Source organism: Oncorhynchus mykiss, chromosome 8 (genome assembly GCF_057628025.1).
Source record: "Oncorhynchus mykiss isolate SJ-2025 chromosome 8, ASM5762802v1, whole genome shotgun sequence".
Lineage (NCBI taxonomy): Eukaryota > Metazoa > Chordata > Actinopteri > Salmoniformes > Salmonidae > Oncorhynchus > Oncorhynchus mykiss.
In genome coordinates, this window is record NC_143029.1 from 45,195,969 (window position 1) to 45,219,578 (window position 23,610).

At 42.0% G+C, this 23,610-nt stretch overlaps 1 protein-coding gene across 2 annotated transcripts in view; it reads left to right on the forward strand.

The window, feature by feature from the left end:
* Positions 1-23,610, forward strand: part of kcnq3 (potassium voltage-gated channel subfamily Q member 3) — a 161,400-nt gene that overhangs the window by 130,757 nt on the left and 7,033 nt on the right. Inside the window, exons 9-15 of one of the 2 annotated variants that reach the window (XM_090243467.1) lie at positions 10,225-10,323; positions 11,158-11,180; positions 14,796-14,998; positions 15,330-15,429; positions 20,746-20,877; positions 23,012-23,113; positions 23,253-23,340. In XM_090243467.1, coding sequence (XP_090099593.1) covers positions 10,225-10,323; positions 11,158-11,180; positions 14,796-14,998; positions 15,330-15,429; positions 20,746-20,877; positions 23,012-23,113; positions 23,253-23,340 — 747 coding nt within the window. Of the gene's footprint in view, positions 1-10,224; positions 10,324-10,725; positions 10,849-11,153; positions 11,181-14,795; positions 14,999-15,329; positions 15,430-20,745; positions 20,878-23,011; positions 23,114-23,252; positions 23,341-23,610 lie in introns of those variants that run through there. The other variant, XM_090243466.1, reaches the window with a different exon arrangement.

Below are 23,610 nucleotides of genomic sequence, written 5' to 3' on the forward strand. Positions count from 1 at the left end.
TCCTTAAAGGTACTGTCAAAAACGTGATTTTAATTATATTTCCACACTACGAGGTCAAAAGAACTCTGAAATTGTGAAAACTATGATAATACCCTCTTTGTGTAAGAGCTGTTTGTTTGTAAAAAAAAAAGTGTAATCTGATCTGATTATCCTGACCAATGGCCAATCTTTTATTTGAATACCCATTCAAAAAGGAGGATGCATAAAGGCGTCCGCATGCTTCCCGTCTAAAACAGTTCAGAACAGTTTGTGCATATATCATGACAACATTTTGTAACGTTTTGGTCTTCGGCAAGGTTTTCTTGTCCCATCACGTTCTAGCGACTCCTTTTGGCGGGCCAGGTGCCTGCAAGCTGACTCCGGTCGCTAGTTGGACTGTGTTTCGTCCGACACATTGGTGTGGCTGGCTTCCGGGTTAAGGGAGCAGAGTATCAAGAAGCAGTGCGACTTGGCAGGGTTGTGTTTCGGATGGCGCATGGCTCTCTACCGTTGCCTCTCCCGAGTCCGTAGGTGAGTTGCAGCGATGGGACAAGAGTGTAACTACCAATTGGCTATCATAAAATTGGGGAGAAAAAGGGGTAAAAAGTACAATTAAAAATACATGACTAGAGAGACTCAACAAATACAGCATAGAGCTATCAAATGTTATTTGTCACATGCGCCGAATATAACAAGAGCATACGTTTATCGTGAAATGCTTACTTACAAGCCCTTACCCAACAGTGCAGTTCAAGAATAAGAGTAGACTTAAATAAAGTAGACTTAAATAAAAGTAATAATAAAAGTAACACAGTAAGAATAACAATAATGAGGTTATATACAGGGGGTACCGGTACCGAGTTAGTTTACGGGGGTGCAGGCTAGTTGACGTAATCTGCACTTGTAGGTGGGGGCAAAGTGACGATGCATAGCTAACAAACAGCGAGTGTACAAAAGGGAGGGGGGTGGTGTCAATGTAAATTGTCCGGTGGCGATTTTATGAGTTGTTCAGCAGTCTTATGGCTTGGGGTTAGAATCTGTTGAGGAGCCTTTTGGTTCTAGACTTGGCACTCCAGTGCCGCTTGCCGTGCCGTAGCAGAGAAAACAGTCTATAATTATACTTGGGTGACTGGAGTCTCTGACAATTTTATGATTTTCCTCTGACACTATTACATAGGTCCTGGTTGGCAGGAAGCTTGGCCCCAGTGATGTATTGGGCCGTTCGCACTACCCTCTGTAGCGACTTACGGTCAGATGCCGAGCAGTTGCTATACCAGGCAGTGATGCAACCGGTCAGTTTGCTCTCGATGGTGCAGCTGTAGAACCTTTTGAGGATCTGGGGACCCATGCCAAGTCTCCTGATGGGGAAAAGGTTTTGTTGTGCCCTCTTCATGACTGTCTTGGTATGTTTGGACCATAATAGATTGTTGGTGATATGGACCCCAAGGAACTTGAAAAACTACAAACCTCAGATTTCCCACTTCTTGGTTGGATTTTTCTCAGGTTTTCGCCTGCCGTATGAGTTGTGTTATACTCACAGACATCATTCAAACAGTTCTGGAACACTTCAGAGTGTTTTCTAACCAAATATACTAATAATATGCATATATTAGCTTCTGGGCCTGAGTAGCAGGCAGTTTACTCTGGGCACGCTTTTCATCCAAACGTGAAAATGCTGTCCCCTATCCCTAACAGGTTTTAAGGATCAGCGTGGCAGATGTGTTGTTGCCTACTCTTACCACCTGGGGGTGGCCCGTCAGGAAGTCCAGGATCCAGTTGCAGAGGGAGGTGTTTAGTCCCAGAGTCCTTAGCTTAGTGATGAGCTTCGTGGGCGCAATGGTGTTGAATGCTGAGCTGTTGTCAATGAACAGCATTCTCAAATAGGTGTTCCTTTTGTCCAGGTGAGAAAGGGCAGCGTGGAGTGCGATTGAGATTGCGTCATCTGTGGATCGGTTGGGGAGGTATGCTGTTGGAATTGGAGTGGGTCTACGGTGTCTGGGAAGATGTTGTTGACGTGAGCCTTGACCAGCCTTTCAAAGCACTTCATAACTACCGACGTGAGTGCCACGGGGCGGTAATCATTTTGGCAGGTTACCTTCGCTTCCTTGGGCACAAGGACTATGGTGGTCTGCTTGAAACATGTAGGTTTTACACTCGGTCAGGGAGAGGTTGAAAATGCCAGTGAAGACACTTGACAGTTGGTCCGCGCATGCTTGAGTACACATCCTGGTAATCCGTCTGGCCCAGCAGCTTTGTGAATGTTGACCTGTTTAAAGGTTTTGTTCACATTGGTTACCAGGAGCGTTATCACACAGTCATCCAGAACAGCTGGTGCTCTCGTGTATGCTTCAGTGTTGCTTGCATAAAAGGCATTTTGCTCATCTGGTGGGATCGCGTCACTGGGCATCTCGTGTCTGGGTTTCCCTTTGTAGTCCGTAATAGTTTTCAAGCCCTGCCACATCCGATGAGCATCAGAGTAGGATTCAATCTTAATCCTGTATTGACTCTTTGCTTGTTTGATGGTTTGTTTGAGGGCATAGCGGGAATTCTTATAAACATCCGGATTAGTCTCCTGCTCCTTGAAAGCGGTAGCTCTAGCTTTTTGCTCGATGCGGATGTTGCCTGTAATCCATGGCTTCTGGTTGGGATATGTACGTACAGTCACTGTGGGGACTACGTCATCGATGCACTTATTGATGAAGCCGATGACTGAGATGGTGTATTCCTCAATGCCATTGGATGAATCCCGGAACATATTCCAATCTGTGCTCGCAAAACAGTCCTGTAGTGTAGCATCCGCGTCATCTGACCACTTCTGTATTGAGCGAGTCACTGGTACTTCCTGCTTTAGTTTTTGCTTGTAAGCAGGAATCATGAGGATAGAATTATGGTCAGATTTGCCAAAAGGAGATCGGGGGAAAGCTTTGTATGTGTCTCTGTGTGTGGAGTAAAGGCGGTCTAGAGTTTTTTTTTCCCTCTGGTTACACGTGACATGCTGGTAGAAATTAGGTGAAACGGATTTAAGTTTGCCTGCAAGTCCCCGGCCACTAAGAGTTCCGCTTCTGGGTGAGCATTTTCTTCTTTGCTTATGGCCTTATAGAGTTGGTTTAGAGCGGTCTTCGTGCAAACTTCGTTTTGTGGCGATAAGTAGACGGCTACGAATAATACAGATGCAAACTCTTTTGGTAGATAGGCGGCCTACAGTTTATCATTAGGTACTCTACCTCAGGCGAGCAATACCTCAAGACTTCTTTAATATTAGACATTCCTCACCAGCTGTTGATGACAAATAGACACACACTCCTGCCCCTCGTCTTACCAGACGTAGCTGCTCTGTCCTGCCGATGCACGGAAAACACAGCCAGCTCTATATTATCTGTGTCGTCGGTCAGCCACGACACGGTGAAACACAAGATATTTAATGCCCCGTTGGTGAGATAGTCTTACCAGTTTCTTCCAGTCCGCAGTGAGTAATCACTTTTCTGATGTCCAGAAGTTTTTTCCGGTCATAAGAGACGGTAGCAGCAACATTTTGTACACAATAAGATAACATTTTAAAAAGTTTTAAAAACGCAAAAAAAACTACTAAATAGCACAATTGGTTGAGAGAATGTAAAACGTAAGCCATGATATTCGGCGCCATCTTTACAAGTAAGTTTTACAAGTAACATGTTTAAGTTGTTATTTAGCACTGTCAACACTTTGTTCAATAGTTTTATAAGCCATAAAATGTGCGTTCTCCCAACTTCCACTCACGCTACAAACAGAACTGCAGCTGCTATGAATGAGTAAGTGTTTTGATAAGAATAGTTCACTTTCTCTGGTCATTGGAGTAGCAACATGAATTTGTGCATGAGGCAGAAATAATGCCATGCGACTTGAGTTTCACAATCAGATGGAAAATTGTGTCCCTTCTTCTCAGCGAAGGGAGGGAGAGCGCAGGGACGGTGAGTCGGGTGAGAGGCAGCCTCACCGCTGCTCCCTCGCTCCACTCAGACTGACCATCAGATGCAGACCTTCAGTCCAGTAAAAAAAATAAGCAAATTATTACGGTCACTTAGCCGTGCCCCACAAGTAATACAACAAATTATCTATTACCAGTGTGGCCATATACCTAAAATGGTTTAATTTAATTTCAGAATGGTCTGAGAAGAATAACATCGGCTGTGCAATTCAAGCATAGACAAAATGCAGTGATAATGTATTGGGCCTATAGCTTACTGCTCAAACCTCATTGCTCCAGAACTCTTTTTAATTGGTTAATGTTGCATAGGCTTACGCTTTTTAAGTCATGTTTTAAAAAACATCTCAGCGGTAGATCTCGGCTTACATTTTGACTCAGAAAGTGATCTTGACTCAGAAAAGGTTGGTGACCACTCGTCTAAACAATCAGGGCTGTGTATGTAAGTATTTTATCAACACGCCCACACAATCAGTCTGAGCATTTCAATGGCAGAAGGAGGCTCAGGGAAATAAATTATAAAAATATATTTGGAGTTACAGTGCCTTGCGAAAGTATTCGGCCCCCTTGAACTTTGCGACCTTTTGCCACATTTCAGGCTTCAAACATAAAGATATAAAACTGTATTTTTTTGTGAAGAATCAATAACAAGTGGGACACAATCATGAAGTGGAACGACATTTATTGGATATTTCAAACTTTTTTAACAAATCAAAAACTGAAAAATTGGGCGTGCAAAATTATTCAGCCCTCTTAAGTTAATACTTTGTAGCGCCACCTTTTGCTGCGATTACAGCTGTATGTCGCTTGGGGTATGTCTCTATCAGTTTTGCACATCGAGAGACTGAATTTTTTTCCCATTCCTCCTTGCAAAACAGCTCGAGCTCAGTGAGGTTGGATGGAGAGCATTTGTGAACAGCAGTTTTAAGTTCTTTCCACAGATTCTCGATTGGATTCAGGTCTGGACTTTGACTTGGCCATTCTAACACCTGGATATGTTTATTTTTGAACCATTCCATTGTAGATTTTGCTTTATATTTTGGATCATTGTCTTGTTGGAAGACAAATCTCCGTCCCAGTCTCAGGTCTTTTGCAGACTCCATCAGGTTTTCTTCCAGAATGGTCCTGTATTTGGCCCCATCCATCTTCCCATCAATTTTAACTATCTTCCCTGTCCCTGCTGAAGAAAAGCAGGCCCAAACCATGATGCTGCCACCACCATGTTTGACAGTGGGGATGGTGTGTTCAGCTGTGCTGCTTTTACGCCAAACATAACGTTTTGCATTGTTGCCAAAAAGTTCAATTTTAGTTTCATCTGACCAGAGCACATGTTTGGTGTGTCTCCCAGGTGGCTTGTGGCAAACTTTAAACGACACTTTTTATGGATATCTTTAAGAAATGGCTTTCTTCTTGCCACTCTTCTATAAAGGCCAGATTTGTGCAATATACGACTGATTGTTGTCCTATGGACAGAGTCTCCCACCTCAGCTGTAGATCTCTGCAGTTCATCCAGAGTGATCATGGGCCTCTTGGCTGCATCTCTGATCAGTCTTCTCCTTGTATGAGCTGAAAGTTTAGAGGGACGGCCAGGTCTTGGTAGATTTGCAGTGGTCTGATACTCCTTCCATTTCAATATTATCGCTTGCACAGTGCTCCTTGGGATGTTTAAAGCTTGGGAAATCTTTTTGTATCCAAATCCGGCTTTAAACGTCTTCACAACAGTATCTCGGACCTGTCTGGTGTGTTCCTTGTTCTTCATGATGCTCTCTGCGCTTTTAACGGACCTCTGAGACTATCACAGTGCAGGTGCATTTATACGGAGACTTGATTACACACAGGTGGATTGTATTTATCATCATTAGTCATTTAGGTCAACATTGGATCATTCAGAGATCCTCACTGAACGTCTGGAGAGAGTTTGCTGCACTGAAAGTAGAGGGGCTGAATAATTTTGTACGCCCAATTTTTCAGTTTTTGATTTGTTAAAAAAGTTTGAAATATCCAATAAATGTCATTCCACTTCATGATTGTGTCCCACTTGTTGTTGATTCTTCACAAAAAAATACAGTTTTATATCTTTATGTTTGAAGCCTGAAATGTGGCAAAAGGTCGCAAAGTTCAAGGGGGCCGAATACTTTCGCAAGGCACTGTATATTCATGAAATTAACACACATAGTGAACCGAGTGGCACAGCATTCTAAGGCACTTCATTGCAGTGCTAGAAGCATCACTACAGATCCGGTTTCGATCCCGGGCTGTATCCCAACCAGCCGTGATCGGGAGTCCGATAGGGCGGCGCACAATTGGCCCAGTGTCATCTGGGTTAGGGGAGGGTTTGGCCGCAGTAGGCTGTCATTGTAAATAAGAATTTGTTCTTAACTGACTTCCCTAGTTGTGAACACAGTGAACACTTCCGGCGCCGACAGAGATGGCCGCCTCGCTTCGCGTTCCTAGGAAACTATGCAGTTTTTTGTTTTTTTACGTGTTATTTCTTACATTAGTACCCCAGGTCTTCTTAGGTTTCATTACATACAGTCGAGAAGAACTACTGAATATAAGATCAGCATCAACTCACCATCAGTACGACCAAGAATATGTTTTTCGCGACGCGGATCCTGTGTTCTGCCTTACAAACAGGACAACGGAGTGGATCCTATGCAGCGACCCAAAAAAACGACTCCGAAAGAGAGGGAAACGAGGCGGTCTTCTGGTCAGACTCCGGAGACGGGCACAGCGCGCACCACTCCCTAGCATTCTTCTTGCCAATGTCCAGTCTCTTGACAACAAGGTTGATGAAATCCGAGCAAGGGTAGCATTCCAGAGGGACATCAGAGACTGTAACGTCCTTTGCTTCACTGAAACATGGCTCACTGGAGAGACGCTATCCGAAGCGGTGCAGCCAACGGGTTTCTCCACACATCGCGCAGACAGAAACAAACATCTTTCTGGTAAGAAGAGGGGCGGGGGCGTATGCCTCATGGCCAACGTGACATGGTGCGATGAAAGAAACATACAGGAACTCAAATCCTTCTGTTCACCTGATTTAGAATTCCTCACAATCAAATGTAGACCGCATTATCTACCAAGAGAATTCTCTTCGATTATAATCACAGCCGTATATATCCCCCCCCAAGCAGACACATCGATGGCTCTGAACAAACTTTATTTAACTCTCTGCAAACTGGAAACAATTTATCCAGAGGCTGCATTCATTGTAGCTGGGGATTTTAACAAGGCTAATCTGAAAACAAGACTCCCCAAATTTTATCAGCATATCGATTGCGCAACCAGGGGAGGAAAGACCTTGGACCATTGTTACTCTAACTTCCGCGACGCATATAAGGCCCTGCCCCGCCCCCCTTTCGGAAAAGCTGACCACGACTCCATTTTGTTGATCCCTGCCTACAGACAGAAACTAAAACAAGAGGCTCCCACGCTGAGGTCTGTCCAACGCTGGTCCGACCAAGCTGACTCCACACTCCAAGACTGCTTCCATCACGTGGACTGGGAGATGTTTCGTATTGCGTCAGATAACAACATTGACGAATACGCTGATTCGGTGTGCGAGTTCATTAGAACGTGCGTTGAAGATGTCGTTCCCATAGCAACGATTAAAACATTCCCTAACCAGAAACCGTGGATTGATGGCAGCATTCGTGTGAAACTGAAAGCGCGAACCACTGCTTTTAATCAGGGCAAGGTGTCTGGTAACATGACCGAATACAAACAGTGCAGCTATTCCCTCCGCAAGGCTATCAAACAAGCTAAGCGCCAGTACAGAGACAAAGTAGAATCTCAATTCAACGGCTCAGACACAAGAGGCATGTGGCAGGGTCTACAGTCAATCACGGACTACAGGAAGAAATCCAGCCCAGTCACGGACCAGGATGTCTTGCTCCCAGGCAGACTAAATAACTTTTTTGCCCGCTTTGAGGACAATACAGTGCCACTGACACGGCCTGCAACGAAAACATGCGGTCTCTCCTTCACTGCAGCCGAGGTGAGTAAGACATTTAAACGTGTTAACCCTCGCAAGGCTGCAGGCCCAGATGGCATACCCAGCCGCGCCCTCAGAGCATGCGCAGACCAGCTGGCCGGTGTGTTTACGGACATATTCAATCAATCCCTATACCAGTCTGCTGTTCCCACATGCTTCAAGAGGGCCACCATTGTTCCTGTTCCCAAGAAAGCTAAGGTAACTGAGCTAAATGACTACCGCCCCGTAGCACTCACATCCGTCATCATGAAGTGCTTTGAGAGACTAGTCAAGGACCATATCACCTCCACCCTACCTGACACCCTAGACCCACTCCAATTTGCTTACCGCCCAAATAGGTCCACAGACGATGCAATCTCAACCACACTGCACACTGCCCTAGCCCATCTGGACAAGAGGAATACCTATGTGAGAATGCTGTTCATCGACTACAGCTCGGCATTCAACACCATAGTACCCTCCAAGCTCGTCATCAAGCTCGAGACCCTGGGTCTCGACCCCGCCCTGTGCAACTGGGTACTGGACTTCCTGACGGGCCGCCCCCAGGTGGTGAGGGTAGGCAACAACATCTCCTCCCCTCTGATCCTCAACACTGGGGCCCCACAAGGGTGCGTTCTGAGCCCTCTCCTGTACTCCCTGTTCACCCACGACTGCGTGGCCACGCACGCCTCCAACTCAATCATCAAGTTTGCGGACGACACAACAGTGGTAGGCTTGATTACCAACAACGACGAGACGGCCAACAGGGAGGAGGTGAGGGCCCTCGGAGTGTGGTGTCAGGAAAATAACCTCACACTCAACGTCAACAAAACTAAGGAGATGATTGTGGACTTCAGGAAACAGCAGAGGGAACACCCCCCTATCCACATCGATGGAACAGTAGTGGAGAGGGTAGCAAGTTTTAAGTTCCTCGGCATACACATCACAGACAAACTGAATTGGTCCACTCACACAGACAGTATCGTGAAGAAGGCGCAGCAGCGCCTCTTCAACCTCAGGAGGCTGAAGAAATTCGGCTTGTCACCAAAAGCACTCACAAACTTCTACAGATGCACAATCGAGAGCATCCTGGCGGGCTGTATCACCGCCTGGTATGGCAACTGCACCGCCCTCAACTGTAAGGCTCTCCAGAGGGTAGTGAGGTCTGCACAACGCATCACCGGGGGCAAACTACCTGCCCTCCAGGACACCTACACCACCCGATGTCACAGGAAGGCCATAAAGATCATCAAGGACATCAACCACCCGAGCCACTGCCTGTTCACCCCGCTATCATCCAGAAGGCGAGGTCAGTACAGGTGCATCAAAGCTGGGACCGAGAGACTGAAAAACAGCTTCTATCTCAAGGCCATCAGACTGTTAAACAGCCACCACTAACACTGAGTGGCTGCTGCCAACACACTGACACTGACTCAACTCCAGCCACTTTAATAATGGGAATTGATGGGAAATGATGTAAATATATCACTAGCCACTTTAAACAATGCTACCTTATATAAATGTTACTTACCCTACATTATTCATCTCATATGCATACGTATATACTGTACTCTATATCATCGACGGTATCCTTATGTAATACATGTATCACTAGCCACTTTATACTATACTATGCCACTTTGTTTACATACTCATCTCATTTGTACATACTGTACCCGATACCATCTACTGTATCTTGCCTATGCTGCTCTGTACCATCACTCATTCATATATCCTTATGTACATATTCTTTATCCCCTTACACTGTGTACAAGACAGTAGTTTTGGAATTGTTAGTTAGATTACTTGTTATTACTGCATTGTCGGAACTAGAAGCACAAGCATTTCGCTACACTCGCATTAACATCTGCTAACCATGTATGTGACAAATAAAATTTGATTTGATTTGATTTGATTTAGTTAGGTTAAATTAAAAAAATAACAAAATATACAGTACCAGCCAAAAGTTTGGATACCTACTCATTCAAGGGTTTTTCTTAAGGCAAAGGGTGGCTAATTTGAAGAATCTAAAATCTAAAATATATTTTCTTTGTTTTACACTTTTTTGGTTCCCACATGATTCCATATGTGAGTTCTACAATGTAGAAAATAGTACAAATACAGAAAACCTCTGGAATGAGTAGGTGTGTGTCAACTTTGACTGGTACTGTATATTAGACATACAGTGATTTAAAAATACAATAAAAAAACAGCATGGAGTTTAATTGGCAACTGGTACACACAAACATGGAAAAAACTGTAAGATGACTTTCCTTACAAAAAGTGTATTGTTTTCTTTCTTGTGCAGTCTGCCTGGCGATACTATGCCACCAATCCAATCAGAGAGGACCTCATTTCTACATGGAGATTCTACGAAACGGTCATCTCATTACCCTGTTTCAGGCAAGTACTTGCGTACATTTATGAAACATATGTAGGATCTTAATTTGAGCCAGTTTGCAACAGCAGGAAAATAATCCTGCAGCAACAGTACATTTGCATTTTTATGTGAATTTTTGGAGGGGTTGATACATTTTGAAAATCAAGTTTGGCATTTCAAAGTGGAAATTACAAACCTTAAACCTCAAATACACTACAAGTTTGACATTTCCTGCATACAGTTCTCCTGTAACAGGGGGATCAAATGAAGATCCTACATATGCATGTGAAACTCTCACCATTTCTCTATCACATGCTACAATGTGTTTTTGTTTGATCAAGTGTTGCATTCATGTTGTCAACCCAACATGTACAGTGTGAGTTTCTTCATGATTTATCAATTCATTTGTGCATTTGTATCCTCACCATATGATTTGTTCAACTTGATTTGTTTTGTTTTTTAGTTTGCATGATTTACATTACCCTGAGTTGGAGACATTGGTTTCCATGGAAAACTGGATTCCTGCAACCAAACAGGATAACAATCTGTGAGGTAACACAGATATCATTTGGTCCTATTTTAACTGTCTATTCCCTCACTGATTTTTTTTCTTGGTCAAAATATACATTAAGTGAAATGTCTGTTATAGGACTTTATATAATATTGTCATTAGAAATAACAGTTGTCGTAATAGCTAATTGATGACTGAATAAGCATCTAATCTCATGTTAACTGCCTCATAGAGCCTAACGGCATTATTAATATAGTTGTATTGCTAAGACTCTACCTTAGCTTCCTCTTGTAACGTGATCCTATATGATCTGAAATGTAAACATATTTTCTTTCTGTGTCCAAAGGAAGGATAATTTGGAGGGCATAGCAAGGTAGGTCACCAATGACTGATCTCTTATACTGATAGATCATGTATAGTCACGAACATGGAAAGTCACTAGTATAACAATCTCTCATGGCATTTTCAGACTAACGAGTGTCCCAAATACCCCTTCTTCAAATAACTTCCTCGATTAATTCACAACTCATATCGATCTGCCAACTCAGTAGTGGCTAATGGCCATAATAAATATGTGTTCTATGACTTTCTCTCATACACATCTTCTTCTTTAATGAAGAAACCTCTCAAATTAGACACATTTATTTTTAGAAATCTATTAGCTAGTCCATTAGTTACTTTTCAATTATAATGACTGTTAGATCATTAGGAGAGTGGGATAATTATGTGAGGTCTTGACATTCGTACATTTTATTTTTATTGCACCATAGGACATTAATACAGGGCTTGGGCTGTTACGATGACTGTATTACCGCAACACCAGCGGTCACGAGTAATGACGGTTTAGTCACGGTAATTAGGCTTCTCCAAGCTCTGATGCTGCTGATGGTCATTAGTAGCCTTCCCAACTTGCTAACTGCCTGGTACTCAGCACTCTATTGTCCCTCTAATCACTCTTACATCAATGCAAATGTCATCTAAAATCGAATCAAATACTTCAAGAGATCATGTTGCGCAACATTTCTATAGGCTATGCAATTGCGTGAGAAAAGGGTTTTGATGGCCTCTATTAAAAAGAGGAGGAACCCATCAGCTTTCTATAGGCTAGGCCTACAATATTTATTTCTCAACTTTCCTAATATTAAGTATATTGCTTCTCTTTACAACAGGAGTATAGCCTACCTGGCTGGCATGAAAATGTACCAATACATGACATGTATTTTTTCCCCCTACCCATGTTTCAAGACCGATACATGATAATGGTCCATTCTAAATCTAAACAAATTTCGCACATATATTATTTAGTATATGTAAAGACAAGATTAAATCAAGAATAGTCTGATGGGTGACAATATTAGCTTATCACTTAAGAATGATATATCTATATATATGATGTATATAAGAATAAATCAAGTAGGCCTAGCCTATAGAAAGCTAATGGGAACTTCTTTTTAATAGAGACCATCACTGTTTTCTTGCGCAATTGCATAGCCTATAGAAATGTGGTGCAACATGAGCTCATGGTCTCTCATGAAGTCTTTGATTACATTTTTGAATACATTTGCATTAGTGTCAGAGTGATTAGAGGTACAAAAGTGCTGAGTACCAGGCAGTTAGCAAGTTTGGAAGGCTACTAAAACCATCAGCAGCATCAGAGCTTGGAGAAGCCTAATTGCTGTGACTAAAATGTCATTACTCACATGGAATTTGACTGCCTTCATGACTCGTGACCGCCGGTGTGGCGATAATATCGTCACCGCAACAGCCCTAGCCATAAGTCAGTAGTGTCCCCTGTCAATGATTTTGGAGGACAGGATAATTACGATTTAAATGGTTGTACTGTACAGATCCGTCTACACCTGTAAGAGATCAAGACAATGCGTGCCTGAATACCTACAGAGGTGGTCAGGAAGATCTGATCACAATGTGTCTTTTAAAGATTTTTGGGTCTACACATTGTATTAAAATGTGAAAATGATTAGACTGATATTCTTCCAAATAATATGATGTATTTATTTTAAGACAATTAATGATGGCATAAGTCAATGGTGCTACCTGTCAATGATTTTAGAAGCTATTATAAGGATTATTTAAGTGGTTTGACCATCCAGATCTGTTTACACTTGATTAATATCCAGACACAATGCCTACCTTTGGAGGTGGTCAGGGAGATCGGCCGTGATTGGGAGTCCCATAGGACGGCTCACAATTGGCCCAGCGTCGTCCGGGTTTGGCCAGGGTAGGCCATTAATGTAAATAAGAATTTGTTCTTAACTGACTTGCCTAGTTAAATAAGGGTTAAAAAATAATAATAATAAAAAAAATAAGAATTGTCTAACCTGTCTAAAAATGCAGACCAGATCAAGACAAAGTGTGCATGTTAGCACCAGTTATAAACAGGGCTTAAAAATTTGAACACAATCAGAATGTGGTCAAGATCAGTTTAAAGGTGCATGTTCGAACAAGGTATAATCGGTCCCAGGTTGACGTTCACTGTAGCATGTCCTATGCCAGTGTTTATCAACTCCTTGAGTGTTTTAGCCCCACATGATCATCAATCAAGGCCTTGATGATTAGTTGAGAAGTTTAATCCGGTTTACTTGCGTTGTGTGGGGTTACTTGAGGAGGAGAGTTGAAATACATTGTCCTTGGAAAGACAAGAAGGCCCAAGGCCCTCTTATGTTCCTACTGTACTACCACCTTTCAAAAGTCCTTTTCATTCATGGATATTCACTACCCTACAATTAATGGGATGTTATTTTGACAACAACCACTTCATTTCTATTTTTTTCTTATTTTTTCCCCTTTTTTCCCACCCTTTTTCTCCCCAATTTCGTGGTATCCAATTGTTAGTAGCTACTATCTTGTCTCATCGCTACAACTCCCGTACGGGCTCCGGGGAGACAAAGGTTGAAAGTCATGCGTCCTCCGATACACAACCCAACCAAGCCGCACTGCTTCTTAACACAGCGCCATCCAACCCGGAAGCCAGCCGGCCAAGCCCTCCCTAACCTGGACGACGCTATGCCAATTGTGCGTCGCCCCACGGACCTCCCGGTCGCGGCCGGTTACGACAGAGCCTGGGCGCGAACCCAGAGTCTCTGAACAACCACTTTTCTAAACATTGGCTATATCCCAATTACCTCTGCTTCCTCCCACATTGTGCACTTGTTCACTTCAAAGGAAATTACTGCTATAAAAAAATATGGTAGAAATTCACTGTATCCCAGGCCTCCACCAATCCAATGCTTTTAGATTTTTTTGTTGTCCCGATAGGCACTCATTACAAGACTAGAAGAGGATACGTTCTGCTCCAATGCCCTGGCTTGCCGCCCCCCGCGTTACAAATCCATGTTCACCACTCAGGATTGCCCCTAAATGTTCCTTGGCAGCCACCCCAAAGGCCAGCCCTGGCACCTCTGCCAAGTCTGAGACAGGGAGGGGGAGAGAGACAGACAAGAGAGTGAGGGGAAGAGAGAGATGGAGGAGAGATAGTGTTCCCATGTCATTTAAAAGATCAGGTGGATATCAAATCAGTTTTCGGTCATATGAGAAACAAAAGTGCCCCGATCCACAACTAACGGGCAATAAGCAAAAAGGAGAGGTGATCTCTTGTTTCTTACTGGCCCGTTCAATGTGTTTCTCCTACTGCAGTCTTTGAGTCTTCGTTCATACCTCAGTACTGAAGCACTGTTACGTTTAGGCAGCAGACTGTGAATCCGTCCCCAGTCCAAGGCAGACAGCCCTAACAAAATAGAAACCAAATTATTGGGTTGTCTGTCTAGGCAGTGGTATCATCATGCGTGTCCACAAAGAAGATCCTGAATTTACTTCTATTTTGGAGAAATTGATTCACAGTAGCTGATTGCCTGCCTTGTTTAAGTGTTTATTACCATATTGTCATTACTGTTATTATCATCTATGTAATTTAATAAATTCAAGTCACTCATAGGAAAAATACTTTCCTCTCCCCTCTCTCTCGTCTCAGTCAAAAGCTGAGTTTGCTGGAGCGTTGTCGCATGCCTAATTCGCGACAGTCGACAGTAGTGAGGGGCAGGGTGCTGATGCCGGGGAACCCGGACATTGAAGAGAGTCCTTCCAAGGAACCCAAACCCGGCGGCTTCAGTAACCGGGAGCGGTTTCGCACAGCCTTCCGGATGAAGGCCTACACCATGCGTCAGAGCTCTGATGGTATAACAAATTCAGCCAATTCCAATCTACATTTCCTCAATTATAATTTAAGTTTACTTCCTGAATTGAAATTAAATTGACACCAACCCTGCTGCCTATCAACACAACTGTGACCATCTGAAGTAATTCAGTAAAATCATCTGTTGTTGCAGTATATGGTAATCTGGCGTTATGATCTATTTTGTTTTACCCAAGGAACTGGGTAAGGTATGACATAGGCTTATAGAAGATTTGTGAAACATCTATGTAGTGCTTATGAAGAGTTTATATATTCTATATAAAGCCTTTATAACATGTAGTTTGTAAGTAGGGACAGTCTTTGTTCCCACAGATGCTGGAGCCCTGCAGGACCCCGAGGAGCGGGGCTTTCCTGCAGACATCCTCCTGGAGGAGATGATCCCCACGCTAAAGCTGGTCATCAGGGCAGTCAGGTAATAGAAGTTTAAAGGGGAAGTTCCGTATTCAACAATTTAATGTTAGATGGTTCGACACCCTGAAAGAAATCTTTGGCCAGTAGAAACTGTAATCCATGATTATTAACAGCCACTACAACTTGAGCTATGTTTAGCCACAGCTAGCTAAAAATCTATGGAAGAGATTGAACTTACATGCATATTACATACTTTAAATCCAACCACTTGGCTCTCTATGAACGGAGGAATGGGACCTGAGAATTTTAACCTCTTTTATATTCATAGACAGAGCTAGGGATACAAGGACTGAATTCATGAGATCATCATGAGTTTGTTTTAAACCTGGCCTTATTGTGGTACCTCTACATTCCAGCTCGGTTATAACTGGGTAATCAGATGGTAATAACTATGTATTTACTAGGTAATTAGTTAGTAATTACCATTAGTAGTTACCATGTTGTTTCTTCCCCAATCCTTTCCTGACATCCCAGCCAGCACATGGTTGTTACCTGGAAACAGTGACTGTAGTGTGTATGTAATAACTGCATCTGTGCTGGAAAGTGCCTCATAACCTGTTTCTCTTTAGTTTTAACGTTATATCCCTTCCCCATAACAAACATGACAGTGACATGTGCTTGTAAAGTGTAAAATTATTAACTTTTTTTTTTTTACCAATCACAAGAGCTTAACCGCACGGGATGCCCTAATGGACATGCCACCACTGGTCTGTTTCCTTCCACACCATTATCTGTGGGTGAATAGGGTGGAATGGCAAGTTCTGTTGGGTTTCATTTTTTTTAAAGTGAGAGTGTGCGCCATAAAACTATGGGAAAGGTGTTGAATTCAAGTCACTAGAAACTGAATTGCTCCAGAAACTGGATCGCTTTCCAAATTACTCAGATCAATAGAGCTAGAGAGACCATATTTTATGACCAACAACGTATATACAGTTGAAGTTGGAAGTTTACATACACCTTAGCCAAATACATTTAAACTCAGATTTTCACAATTCCTGACATTTAATCCTAGTAAAAATGTCCTGTTTTAAGTCAGTTAGGATCACCACTTTATTTTAAGAATGTGAAATGTCAGAATAATAGTAGAGAGAATGATTTATTTCAGCTTTTATTTCTTTCATCACATTCACAGTGGGCAGAAGTTTACATACACTCAATTAGTATTTGGTCGCATTGCCTTTAAATTGTTTAACTTGGGTCAAAAGTTTCGGGTAGCCTTCCACAAGCTTCCCACAACAAGTTGGGTGAATTTTGGCCCATTCTTCCTGACAGAGCTGGTGTAACTGAGTCAGGTTTGGAGGCCTCCAGTTCTGCCCTCACGTTTTCTATAGGATTTGAGGTCAGGGCTTTGTGATGGCCAGTCCAATACCTTGACTTTGTTGTCCTTAAGCAATTTTGCCACAACTTTGGTAGTATGCTTGGGGTCATTGTCCATTTGGAAGACCCATTTGCGACCAAGCTTTAACTTCCTGATGTCTTCCTGATGTCTTGAGATGTTCAATATATCCACATAATTTCCTGACTCATGATGCCATCTATTTTGTGAAGTGCACCAGTCCCTCCTGCAGCAAAGCAAACCCATAACATGATGCTGCCACCCCCGTGCTTCACGGTTGGGATGGTGTTCTTCGGCTTGCAAGCCTCCCCCATTTTCCTCCAAACATAACAATGGTCATTATTGTCAAACAGTCCTATTTTTGTTTCATCAGACCAGAGGACATTTCTCGAAAAAGTACAATCTTTGTCCACATGTGAGGTTGCAAACCGTAGTCTGGCTTTTTTTATGCTGGTTTTGAAGAAGTGGCTTCTTCCTTGCTGAGAGGCCTTTCAGGTTATGTTGATATAGGACTCATTTTACTGTGGATATAGATAATTTTGTACCCGTTTCCTCCAGCATCTTCACAAGGTCCTTTGCTGTTGTTCTGGGATTGATTTGCACTTTTCGCACCAAAGTATGTTAATCTCTAGGAGACAGAACGCGTCTCTGTCCTGAGTGGTATGATGGCTACGTGGTCCCATGGAGTTTATACTTCCATACTATTGTTTGTACAGATGAACGTGGTACCTTCAGGCATTTGGAAATTTCTCACAAGGATGAACCAGACTTGTGGAGGTCTACAACTTTGGTCTTGGCTGATTTCTTTCGATTTTCCTATGATGTCAAGCAAAGTGGCACTGAGTTTGAAGGTACAGTCATTGCCAAAAGTTTTGAGAATGACACAAATATTAATTTTCACAAAGTTTGCTGTTTCAGTGTCTTTAGATATTTTTGTCAGATGTTACTATGGAACACTGAAGTATAATTACAAGCATTTCATAAGTGTCAAAGGCTTTTATTGACAATTACATTAAGTTGATGCAGAGAGTCAATATTTGCAGTGTTGAGCTTTCTTTTTCAAGACCTCTGCAATCCGCCCTGGCCTGCTGTCAAATTACTTCTGGGCCACATCCTGACTGATGGCAGGCCATTCTTGCATAATCAGTGCTTGGAGTTTGTCAGAATTTGTGGGGTTTTGTTTGTTTGTTTTGTTTGAGGATTGACCACAAGTTCTCAATTGGATTAAGGTCTGGGGAGTTTCCAGGCCATGGACCCAAAATATCAATGTTTTGTTCCCCGAGCCACATAGTTATCACTTTTGCCTTATGGCAAGGTGCTCCATCATGCTGGTGTTCGTCACCAAATTGTTCCTGGATGGTTGGGAGAAGTTGCTCTCGGAGGATGTGTTGGTACCATTCTTTATTCATGGCTGTGTTCTTAGGCAAAATTGTGAGTGAGCCCACTCCCTTGGCTGAGAAGCAACCCCACACATGAATGGTCTCAGGATGCTTTACTGTTGGCATGACAAAGGACTGATGGTAGCGCTCACCTTGTCTTCTCTGGACAAGCTTTTTTCCGGATGCCCCAAACAATCGGAAAGGGGATTCATCAGAGAATATGACTTTACCCCAGTCCTCAGCAGTCCAATCCCTGTACCTTTTACAGATAATCAGTCTGTCCCTGATGTTTTTCCTGGAGAGAAATGGCTTCTTTGCTGCCCTTCTTGACACCAGGCCATCCTCTAAAAGTCTTTGCCTCACTGTGCGTGCAGATGCACTCACACCTGCATGCTGCCATTCCTGAGCAAGCTCTGTAGTGGTGGTGCCCCGATCCCGCAGCTGAATCAACTTTAGGAGACGTTCCTGGTGCTTGCTGGACTTTCTTGGGAGTCCTGAAGCCTTCTTCACAACAATTGAACTGCTCTCCTTGAAGTACTTGATGATCCGATAAATGGTTGATTTAGGTGCAATCTTACTGGCAGTAATATCCTTGCCTGTGAAGCCCTTTTTGTGCAAAGCAATGATGACGGCACGTGTTTCCTTGCAGGTAACCATGTTGACCGAGGAAGAACAATGATTCCAAGCATCACCCTCCTTTTGAAGCTTCCAGTCTGTTATTTAAACTCAATCAGCATGACAGAGTGATCTCCAGCCTTGTCCTCGTCAACACTCACTGAACCTGTGTTAATGAGAGAATCACTGGCATGATGTCAGCTGGTCCTTTTGTGGCAGGGCTCAAATGCAGTGGAAATGTTTTTTGGGGATTCAGTTCATTTGCATGGCAAAGAGGGACTTTGCAATTAATTGCAATTCATCTAATCACTCTTCATAACATTCTGGATTATATGCAAATTGCCATCATACAAACTGAGGCAGCAGACTTTGTGAAAATTAATATTTGTGTCATTCCCAAAACTTTTGGCCACGACTGTAGGCCTTGAAATACATCCACAGGTACAACTCCGATTGACTCAAATGATGTCAATTAGCCTATCAGAAGCTTCTAAAGCCATGACTTCATTTTCTGGAATTTTCCAAGCTGTTTAAAGGCGCAGTCTTCAACTTAGTGTATGTATTGTGATACAGTGAATTATAAGTGAAATAATCTGTAGTTAAACAATTGTTGGAAAATGACTTGTGTCATGCACAAAGTAGATGTCCTAAACTATAGTGTATTAACAAGACATTTGTGGAGTGGTTGAAAAATGAGTTTTAATGACTCCAACCTAAGTGTATGTAAACTTCCGACTTCAACTGTGTGTCCACTACCATTAGCATCTGTCATTTAATTTCTAGGGTCATTGAGTTTAAATTAAATTGACCAAGAACAGAACTACCTCAGCAATACTTTTGTACCTGCCGGCAGGGCGGGATTAACACAGCCTTGGATCTGAAATAACTGCTGGCGAGAAGTGCACCATTTTCAATGACTATTAATGCTTAGCCCAACCAATCAGCTGCGCTCCAGCTGTCCTTGTCATGCGCGCTCCTCGTGTCTTGATAGAATAAATGTCTTAATTCTCTTCACAAACAGCAAACTCATCATTCTTATCACATGTCCATGTCTTGACATAAGGTAATTGACCTCTCGATAAAAGCTTATGTGAGATGATCCATCAAGTCAATTGATTAAGGTATAATTCGAATGTCATATATAATTTTCAAACATTCAGTTACTTGTTGATATTTTGCTAACATTATAAAAGGAATATGAACTAGATGAGACAATGGACTGTGCTTAATAGTTTATTTTATTTTATTCCAGATTATCATGTTACTTTCGTCCCACCCATCTCTCCTGTAACTTCTCCTAGGCTAAAATTCCAACTAGCATGATACTTGAAACCTATGCTGTCATTTAGTCACTAGTTGAGATGTTTGGAACCTTAAACAACTAAACACAACTCTACAACCGAAAAACACTTCCTGGTTTATTTCTCTCAAAATCACTTTTTGTTGATAACTCAGCAAAACATGGTCTGATTGGGCTGTCTTTTTGCAAGGAGGTCGTCCTCCACATTAGGAACGTGCTGACTTCATTATTTCATTTTAGCTTCTGTTTTATCTGAGAAAATGGGCGTTACTTTCACCCATGTTACTTTTGTCCCGGCTCTCTACTACAAAGCAGGTTAGAATGAGTTTTTTTCAAACACAAAGCTACTGCACTAACTAGGTTGTGTTCTTTATTGTGGTTTTTGAGGCCTGCCTTTGATTTTGATTGACAGGTGTCCTTATAAAATATTGTTAACCATTTCACATGTTCTGATTGGACTAAGTTAATTATTTGTTTTCCTCACAATTTATCTGGTTCTAATTGCCTTAAACATTTGAGGAGGTAATTCACTTCATCCAGTTTGTATGGTATTTATGGTACCTTTTTACTTGTTCTGATTTGTCAAAAGACAAGCTGCACCTAACCCAATTTTGGACGCTGTCTCACAGGATGAATGAAGTTCCCTCTGGGAAAAATTAAGTAATTCAGTTATACTCTATTCTACAGGATCATGAAGTTCCTCTTGAACAAGAAGAAGTTTAAGGAGACATTGAGACCTTATGATGTCAAGGATGTGATCGAGCAGTACTCTGCCGGCCACCTAGACATGCTCTGTAGAATCAAATACCTCCAGACAAGGTAAGCAGAGTTGGGGTTACATTTTGAGTTGACTGAAATGAACCGAGTCGACATTGAACAGCACCGTAAATTGTATTGCCCAAAGCATTTGATTTACAGTGCCTAGTGAAAGTCTAGACACCCCTTGCACATACTTCACAGTTTGCTGTTTTAAATTTAAATCTAAAAGACACAACAGAATGGCTTTCCAAAAGGTGTTGAGTGTTCCTGAATGGTCCTGAATGGTCTCAGTCCTGAATTAAATCTGCTTTAAAATGAGAAACAAGGTTTGAATATTGCTGTCCATCAATGACTCAAAAACAATGGGTATATGTTACCCTAAGAGTTGTTCAAAGTTAGAATCTTATTCAAAGTGATATAATGGCGCCAGAGGGGATGGCTGCCGTTTTACGGGCTCCTAACCAACTGTGCTATTTTGTTAGTTTTTTTGTATTGTTTGTAACTTATTTTGTACATATCACATCAAATTGTATTGGTCACATGCACGTGTTTAGCAGATGTTATCGCAGGTGTAGCGAAATGCTTGTGTTTCTAGCTCTGACAGTGCAGTAATATCTAACAAGTAATATCTAAAGGTTTCACAACGTATACCCAATACACACAAATCTAAGTAAAGTAATGTAATCAAGAATATATAAATACATGGAGGAGCAATGTCAGAGCGGCATAAACTAAGATACAATAGAATAGAATACAGTATATACATATGAAATGAGTAATGCAAAATATGTAAACATTATTAAAGTGACTAGTGTTTAATTTATTAAAGTGGCCAGTGATTTCAAGTCTATGTATATAGGCAGCAGCCTCTAATGTGCTAGTGATGATGAACAGCTGTCTATCCTGTCTCCCTGTAAAGCTGTCTTAGGCGTCTCACAGTCCGTACATTGCAATTTATTGCCCTGGCCACATCTGCAGTCCTCATGCCTCCTTGCAGCATGCCTAAGGCACGTTCACGCAGATAAGCAGGGACCCTGGGCATATTTCTTTTGGTGTTTTTCAGAGTCAGTGGAAAGGCCTCTTTAGTGTCCTAAGTTTTCATAACTGTGACCTTAATTGTCTACCGTCTGTAAGCTGTTAGTGTCTTAACGACCATTCCACAGGTGCATGTTCATTAATTGTTTATAGTTCATTGAACACGCATGGGAAACAGTGTTTAAACCCTTTACAATGAAGATCTGTGAAGTTATTTTGGAGTTTTACGAATTATCTTTGAAAGACAGGGTCCTGAAAAAGGGCAGTTTCTTTTTTTTGCTGAGTTTATGTTACTCGTTATATTAAACCTACCACCTGCACCTGCTTCTCGACTCCCAGCATCTACATTACAGGAAAGCCCAAAAAATTGTCAAAGACTCCAGTCACCCAAGTCATAGACTGTTCTCTCTGCTACCTCACGGCAAGCAGTACCGGAGCTCCAAGTCTAGGACCAAAAGGCTCCTTAGCAGCTTCTACCCCCAAGCCATAAGACTGCTGAACAATTAATCAAATGGCCACCCGGACTTTTGTTTTTTCCACTGCTGCTACTTGCTGTTTCATATATATATTTTTTTTTACTTTAGTTTATTTAGTAAATATTTCCTTAACTCTATTTCTTGAACTGCATTGTTGGCTTGTAACTAAGCATTTCACAGTAAGGTCTACACCCGTTGTGTACGGCGCATTTGACAAATTTCAATTTGATGTTTATAATGTTCATGAGATCCAAGGTGGTGAAAGTTTACATGCTTTAAGTAAACAGGGCACCAATTCAGTGCATGCTGTGTAATTGTGAGATGCTGTGGTCTGTTTTTCTTCAATTGCATTTTAATCCAGACAAAATAGCAAATTAATAAAAATTATTTCACAATTCCTAGTCAATATTTAGACAATATTTATAATTCAAGAACTGCATTTCAATTAATTATCTGACTTGTATCCAAAGGCGAGGCCTCTCAACCTCAGGCATATACATCTAAACTGACTTTCCGCCATGAACTTCTATGTAAAAAAGGGAAGTTTAACTAATCCTTTCGTTGCACTTAGCATTTGTGCTATTTATGCGGAGAACATTTGAGCCCATGATTCTTTGTGTTGAAACCATATCACAATATCTGTTCATACTAATGTTATCTGTTCTTGTTTTTTTTCTTTTCAGAATAGACATGATCCTCGCCCCTGGTGCCCCTCTGACCCCGAAACATAAGAAGAGTCAAAACAAACAGAACCCATTTGCCTTTCCAACTCAACAGTCACCAAGGTCTGACTGCAAAGTCATTTTCTGTCAAAACATTGCCCCACCGTCATACAAGCTTGCATTATTTATACTAATGTGTGGTGCTTGCGTCTTGTACTGCATTGCTCTGATCAAACTGTATTAATCCCTAAATGTGTTGCAGGCATGAGTCCTATCTAGCCAAAGCATCCATTCCAGATGCTGACCAAGACCAAAGCATGATGGGTAGATTTGTCAGAGTGGAGAGACAGGTACAGAAAATGCCTTATCAGTCCATGTTCCATCCTTTTTCTCTAGTTGTGCTCCTGAGACCTATGTCTGTTTTTCAGATGTGCCCAGCACAATACAACACATATACATATTATATCAAAAATATGCATACGCATTTTTTTTAAAACACTGTCATGGGAAACACAAGTAAAACATCATAAATCACCTGCAAAAACAGTTACATTCCTCCACAAATAAGTCCCCAATCAATACTCTAAACTGCCCGAACGGCACCAGAACGTTGATTAAAT